At 34.8% G+C, this 7,420-nt stretch overlaps 1 protein-coding gene across 1 annotated transcript; it reads right to left on the bottom strand.

Moving 5' to 3' along the window:
• Positions 1 to 3,824: 3,824 nt before the first annotated feature.
• Positions 3,825 to 6,755, bottom strand: LOC113323433. Its single transcript, XM_026571748.1, has 5 exons — positions 6,441 to 6,755; positions 4,578 to 4,646; positions 4,396 to 4,471; positions 4,238 to 4,302; positions 3,825 to 4,161 (listed from the first exon to the last, which is right to left on the bottom strand). The coding sequence occupies exons 1-5, from the start codon at positions 6,633 to 6,635 to the stop codon at positions 4,066 to 4,068; spliced, it is 501 nt and encodes a 166-aa protein (XP_026427533.1). The 5' UTR covers positions 6,636 to 6,755; the 3' UTR covers positions 3,825 to 4,065.
• Between the last annotated feature and the right edge of the window lie 665 nt (positions 6,756 to 7,420).

Here is a 7,420-nt window from a genome sequence, read left to right as displayed (position 1 = left end):
TATATTAGACACATAAATGCGTCTATCACAACATCAATAATTTGTCTTGTTGTAGGGGCAACTGGACACTTCTTCTTCTCTCCTACTTTGCCTTTACCTTATCAAGAACTGTAGATGTACCAACACTTTCTTCGCCCGTTTCTTCTTCTTGAATATCTTGATTTGGTTGTTGAGAACCCATACTTACACGTTCACTACTCTCTTCTACAGTGGGTTACCAACGAAAACTGCACCTTGATTCCTTTCTTCTACACCTAATGGTTTATTGTGACAGAGGTCCAGAGGTGGGTTATTTCTTGGAGTTATTTCTTGTATTATCTTCTTTTTCTTTTTCTTTCCTTTCTTAAAAATGTTAAAAATAATGCTCAGTAGAAATAAAAGGTAGGTTTTCCGATTCTTACCTTGTAGTAGCCATTTTTGGAGTATTGGCTTATGTTTCGACTCCTTTGTTCACCAAATCTTCATTTTTCGGTTCAATATTTTTTTCATTTAAATTCACTTCATGTCTGCCTTCTTTTCAATTTTGATTTTTAGTTGGTTACCTTTACTCGTTTGCTTTGTCCTTGTCATCTTTTACATAAAGAATTTAATCGATGATGAAAGTTTTTAAGAATCGACAATTGATCGTCGTTGAATAAGAAAATGAAAGAAGAAGAAGAAGAAGAAGAAGAAGAAGAAGAAACATATGGGAAATAAATATGTTTTTTGTTTTGTTTGTGTATTTGAATTAGATTTAGGTTAGTTATGGGGAAGGTAATAATGTAATAAAACTAATAAAAAAGGAGTGTATTTTTTACTTTTTGTATAGACTAAGTCCCCCGTATCGATATTTTGGATGGTTTATTCATTTGTAGCCCTCAAAATCAAAACCGTGCATCCCCACAAAAACACATCTCAGTCAAAAGACTAGGACTAAAACACACTTATAAACGGAAATAGACTTTATTAGGACAATATTATGCACCTGGATTTGACAGGTATGTACTCTCCATGAAGCTGACTAAATGGAAAACTCACTAGTTTTCCCATCGAGGCAGAGTCCCTGCTGAGCGATCGAGTCTTCACGCGTCTAAGTCCTTATCGCCATCAATAGAGATTTGGTCGCTCGGTAATATATATATCGTTCATTGTTTTATCATCTAGTGGTTGAAATCAATCATCTATAAATATTCAATATTACATACAATTCAGCTCACATCCTTCTCTAGATTTCCCATAGTTTCACAAAATATATTTTATTAACACCTCTCATTTAAAAGCTTGCACTCCCTTCACTTGAGTACAAAATATTGTTCTTGTTCGAGTTTGGATATTAGTTGCAAGTGATGCAGGTATCAATCAAACCAACGTCAACTTATAGGACAACGTGTTTCAAGGTTTGTGGCGGAATATCGACAACGAAAATTTAATAACCAGGAAGACTCTTGAAGTTAGATTTTTCATCATCAAAAATAATATGAACAGTAGCGCGGAATTTTCTTATGCATTTAATCAAGATCATCCTGGACTGTTTATCGAAGAACGAATGACTATCTTAATCTTTTAATACTTTAGAAAGATTCAAATTTTATAAATCATATTAACTTATTATATTTGTATGTACTCCGAAAAAATTAAGGCTCGTACCAAATTTGTTGAAGTCAACATCAAAGGATTTTATCATGATGAATGCTATGAACTCTTTAAGAAAATTGTACCTGGATTCAATGTTGTTTAGTGTAATGCTACGCAATGAGATTTTTTTTGTTTTCTAGTAAATGTTAAATCTAATTAAAATGTAATAAAATGTAAAACCGGTTTGAATTTGGGGTAGATATGTTAGAGCATTGCTCGGTCGAACTCACAAGTGTTGCTATATCAAGCTTGTTGTCAAATTTAGTTGTCAAAACTATATCTTGATTTCTAGTCTCTAATTAGTTAAATCTCGGTTTAGGATAGAGGTAGTTGAGAAAAGAACCAGTCATCATTTGCGTTCTACCGTTTGAAGGCGGAGATCAACCGAAGCTTTTGGAGAACTTCATCAACAAAAGGTAAGTAAAGACTGAACCACCTATTTCTCAAGTTATATTCACCTTTCTATCCTTGAGACTATTGTAACTAGACTAGCTTGCATAGACAAGAATTTCGAGTCGAGAACTAATTATTTAGTTTACGAATTTCTCGAAATATAATGCATAAGCTTAATAAACATTTGTTCATACTAGATCAATTTCAGTGGAGAACAATTTACTTTTCGGAACCAAATCATGATTCAAGTTTATCATCCGAAAATATTCTGGAATAGTGATATGTGTCATTGACGTTATTAGGGAATGTTTCGGATTCATTTAGAGAAATTAGAACTACTATATTCGGAGTACAAGACAGTGTTATCAGTCTTACAAACTAAGATAGTTGTTATATGTCTGAAGCCGTATTACATGTATTCGTACACGTAACGGAATAGCTATATATCGACTTGAAGATTTGTGTGATACACATATTCGTATGCACATCATGGGAAAATATGTTTATTTCGTGATCCCAAAAGGTAGGCATATTTGTATACAAACCATTTTGGAATTGTGGTAAGGGAACCGGGTTTAAGTATCCATACCGTTATGCGAACCAAAACAGTTCTATGTTCTTGAACCAGTTTAGTACCCAAACCGGTACGCAAACTGAAAAGGTTTTGTGAACTCTGGAAACGGTAAGTCTTAAGGTTTCCAAACAGGTTAACAAACTGAAAAAGTTATGTGAACTCCGGAACTCAGTTTTGCGTCTAAGTTTGCAAACCGGTACGTGAACTGAAAAAGTTCTGTCAACTCCGGGTTTTGCTCATAAGTTTGCAAACCGGTCTGCTTACCATGACTCATCCGATTTCCGAACACTCATGTACTTGTACTTTGTGCACTTACAAACTATGTTGATTGTGTTCAAATGCGTTTAAATTATTTCCACGAGATGATTTGCATTCAATCAATTCTCTAATTAACACTAGACTTATTTGATCCCATGATTTGACTCAAGATCAATGCTCTGTGTTCATGGAAATGAGTGCTAAGCTTTTAAGTTCAAACCGGCTAGTTTCGGCTAACCATGTTAAACATAGTCTTTATACACGGTTCGGTTAGGGTTTACCTAACCAGAGTGTATATCTTGTTTATGCGAATAAGATTCAAAACTTTCATCTAACGGTGAATATTGTTTGCTTGGTTCACAAGTTATACACATATATATTCTAACTTCATTTCAGCTCACACCTTACATTCTTTCTCATATTAAAATGGATGATCAATTTCGTGTCGGGTATTTCCCTTTTGTCTCAAAAATTCTGTAAAAGGACCATGTATTATTTCACCGTGATTAGGTAAGCCCTAAAATTTATTTATTTTTTATAGGTGAAGGTTTGATACGGAGAAATTCTTTTCCTATGCGATTGTTCCAGCTTTATTGGGCAGTTGGTTTGTTCCCTTTTCTTGGAGTGCAACCCCTTCAAAAGAGGAAAAGCTATTCCATAAGCTTACAACTTGGTTTACTCTTTTAATGTATAGTCCATTGTCCCCTTCTAGAATGATGTTTGGTGGTCGTCGTTGTCTTGACAATTTAACTTGCTGCTACTGCGGCCAAAGTTCCAAATTTAACTTGCTGCTAGTGCGGCCAAAGTTCCAAATTTAACATTTGAATAAGCTTTTGTGAATAAACAGCTAATGAAATCATACAGTATGTTTTTACTGACTGACTTATCTACCATGATTTCAAAAGACATCCACCATCGAAAATGGTCTTAACAGTTTCTATGCCTGAAAGACATCCGTTCGGCCATGTATTCTGCCTGGATATTACCAATAATGTAATAAATGAAATTTAAATAATCAAATCACATGAAGGAATACTTAGCCATTTTTGCATAAACAAAGAAGAGCAATCCACAACAGAATCCGGTTAGTATGATGGTGTTTGTCAATTTCTGTATACCTCAATTTTGGTCGCAGTCATTAAAACTACACTGTTCATTGTACAACGGTCCTCTTCCACCTTACAAATAGATTAGATATATGAGGTAAGTTTACAAAAACAGTGAAGCTAGTGAACACCAACCATGGAAGCTGGAAGACTCGTTTTTGGTCTTGTGTATCCCAGACTTATTAGCTTCTGCACGAGTATTTTCTCAGCATCAGCCTGAAAATTAAAAAAATCAAAATATTAGCATTAGCGGCTGTAGACAGTGAAAAAAGAGAGGGAGGGAGGGAGGGACCTCAAGCAATGGGCTGTTCTTAGGGATATTGCAAGCCAAAATTATGTTCACACCGCACTTCAGAGCTACAATAGAGATCAGTTTCAGCATCAGCATTGGGGGGGTGAGACTACGACCCTATGAGCAAAGCTTATTGACTTCAAAAATGTAAGAAATACCTAAGTGGCGAGAAATGCTTGAGCCGGTGTTATCTGAAGCACCTCCAAGAATGGAAGTCACACTCACTGTATTACTCTGTGTTTTAATCAAAAAACGTATTACTAAGCTGAAAATAAAGAATAACGGAGGCATAAACCTGTAAGCCAGAAACATGCAGAGACTACAGAAATTGCCAACTTACAGGTCTAGTAGGGGCAGCTGCATATAAATGACCAAATTTAGCTGAGTTGCAGCCAATCCATGCGTATATCTGCAGTTCATATAAATGACAAATATGCTCAGGTATTAAGAGAAGTAAGAATCCTGAATTTAGTATGAGTAATAATCGGAAATCATAAGAAGACCTTCAGTGACATATAAAAGACCACGAGTGAATTGATGAATGAATTCAAATACATGTATACAAAAGATAAAATGAATAAGATATTTGTTGGGAAAGCAGAGGCTACTATCTAATACATTAATATTTTACCCTATAGAACAAGGGAAGTATGAACCTAGGTTCTGATTCAAATTGACACTCTTCCTCCAACCTTCTTCTTAAGGCAATCTTTGGAATTAGACCCCAAAACGAAAATTACAAAGAAATTCAAACCAGGAGTAACAGTTTCAAAAGTCGGAAGCAATCTTTCCCTTGGGCCCATGTCCCAAACAATATACCCGCATCAAATGTATAAACACATACTATTTAACTTGTTTTCTTTTAACTGAAATGACATGCATTGTCAATGATTCACCAATCAACCTAACGACTAGGTTCCACTCATCAGCTGCCTATCAAGACTACCCAAGATAATGTTCTTTACTCAAGAAATAATGTGGATGACCAACTATAAAATGTGCATTTTTCAAATCAATCAATCCAGAATGAGTCTATCAACATAACCACCAACTTAAACCCCTTTACTTTAGTGGGAATCCCACAACTTCCTATTTTTCACTAGGTATAGACAAATCATTTGTAAATAGATATAAAAAGAAAAGAATGGAACTAGACCCCATCTGATACTGATCCCAAAATTCTAATTGTGATGCTTTCCTTGGGTCCTTCACATAATCAAAATCTTACAGATTCTACTCAATTTTACTCTATTTGATGCCAATAGTGGTGGCTATTGAGTATAATGACTTCACTAAATTTTTAATTGAGAAGATAGAAGTTGAGACGCCGTAAGCATGCTCTCTTTTCCGTTCTATTAACTTAAGTTTACTCTTGCATGATACTCCCTCCATTCCTAAAAAAGAGTTACTATAACTTTTTCAATCTGGTCTATTTTAACGGAGGTAGTATTAATTTTTTTTTCAATCTATTTATCTACTATCACTACACAACCTTGTCAAAATAACCCAATCAACTTGTGTAACATGGTAAAGAGAGCATATACTGAACACTCTCCCTGATCTTGGTGGGGGAAGAAAACAAGAAGGATAATGCAAAAGTTTATCTGCACATTCAACAAAGAGGAATAGACTTATTCAAGAGTCAGATGAGCAACAAAAGTACAGCTTTGCAACCTAAGCCTTCAGTGTGAAGATTGTGGTGCAAGGGCTGCCAATTGACATAGACATTTGTAGAAAAAGATGAAGTTTGTGAAGTTTTTCTCATGACCATGTGAACATTATCAGCAACCATTTTCACATGAAGTTGCACAGAGAGCAAATGAAGTGCTTGGGTTTAGTGGGTACAGGCATTATGGGTGCAAATGACAACTCCAAGTCTCCAACCCATGGTAATTTAACACATCAAAAGGATGATAATTAAACTAACACTAATCTGCCCAATGGGAATTTGATTTGTTCATTCCAGTGTGTAAAATACAATCATGGTACGCTTATATAATTAAGATCTTAAAACATTCAACAACTTCGAGATTCACACACACAAAAAAAAACTAATTTATCTCAGCCCTTGAAAAGCATATATAAGCAATTTAAACCTAGAAAACATATCGCAATTTCACTATTCATCTAGATTACTTACAGAAAAAACTCTCCTATGCTGAATCAGTAACAAACAGAATAAAATTAAAATTAGCATGTTTACCTGTTTATGAAGCTTTATGATTTGAATATGAAAAGTAGTATTATTCATATCCTCAGTGAAGCACGTTATCGTCGCACCATCTTCGTGACCAGCATCACTACCCATCAGAGTGCTTTGATCAGTACTGATAGCTGTTTCTTTCAATTTTAGGGCATCAGATTTTAAAGGACGACCATTTAACTCCTCCGACGCCATCACTGATGCTTACTTAAAAATTTTGAGTTTCACAAATCTGTAAAGGTTTTAGGAATCAACGTTTGCTTGAACAAAAAGTACCAAACCGAGTATAAAAGGAAAACGCACTTCGTTTCTAACACCCGGAGTTTGGTTTGGAGCGCCCAAATGATGAAAGAAGCTCTTATTTAGAATAGTCCTGCATTTATGCCTAAGCCCCTCTACAGTTTATGTAATTTGGTCAAAGGTCAGTTTTTAAATTTAAGAGCAAGTTTTACTGTGCTATCTCAAAGTGTGGAAAAAGTATGAAATGATTTCCAAGTAGAAGTACCGTTACTCCATACTTGTTTTCCTAGGTTTTGTGGAAGACTTTGCTTGAGTTTGGAATATATCATCTACTGGTAAGAGTTATATGGGTTTTGTTATCTTGTGCATCCATGAACAAGATAAGAGCCAATCATTAACATGGAAAATTGAGAAAACAAATAAAATATAAGTGAGAATAATTTCATGCATTTGAGAATGTAAACATTCATGAATTTTTGAATTTCTCTCTCTACAAATACATTCTCCAATGCCAAGAAGCATTCTCTCTGTTATATTTTATTTGTTTTTTCAATTTTCCATGCCAATAATTGGCTCTTATTTTAACAATTATATTTTATTTATTTTTTCAATTTTCCATGCCAATGATTGGCTCTTATCTTAACAAAATCGGAGTTACATTTTTCTTCCAAAGCGTCACTGCGTGCGTATTTTGGCTATCAGTATTAGACAGAGTATATGTTTGTCAAGTCAACAGTAGT

This window comes from Papaver somniferum, chromosome 11, assembly GCF_003573695.1.
Source record: "Papaver somniferum cultivar HN1 chromosome 11, ASM357369v1, whole genome shotgun sequence".
Classification (NCBI taxonomy): domain Eukaryota; kingdom Viridiplantae; phylum Streptophyta; class Magnoliopsida; order Ranunculales; family Papaveraceae; genus Papaver; species Papaver somniferum.
This window is presented reverse-complemented; position numbering and strand designations above follow the sequence as displayed.

Bases quoted from the DNA above. Each gene is read 5' to 3' on its own strand.
- LOC113323433 (XM_026571748.1), bottom strand. From the start codon at position 6,635: ATGGCGTCGGAGGAGTTAAATGGTCGTCCTTTAAAATCTGATGCCCTA. The intron at 4,472-4,577 runs GTAAGTTGGCAA...ATTAAAACACAG, and splicing joins CAGCTGCCCCTACTAGACCT to AGTAATACAGTGAGTGTGAC. The intron at 4,162-4,237 runs GTCCCTCCCTCC...TTTAATTTTCAG, and splicing joins AGAACAGCCCATTGCTTGAG to GCTGATGCTGAGAAAATACT.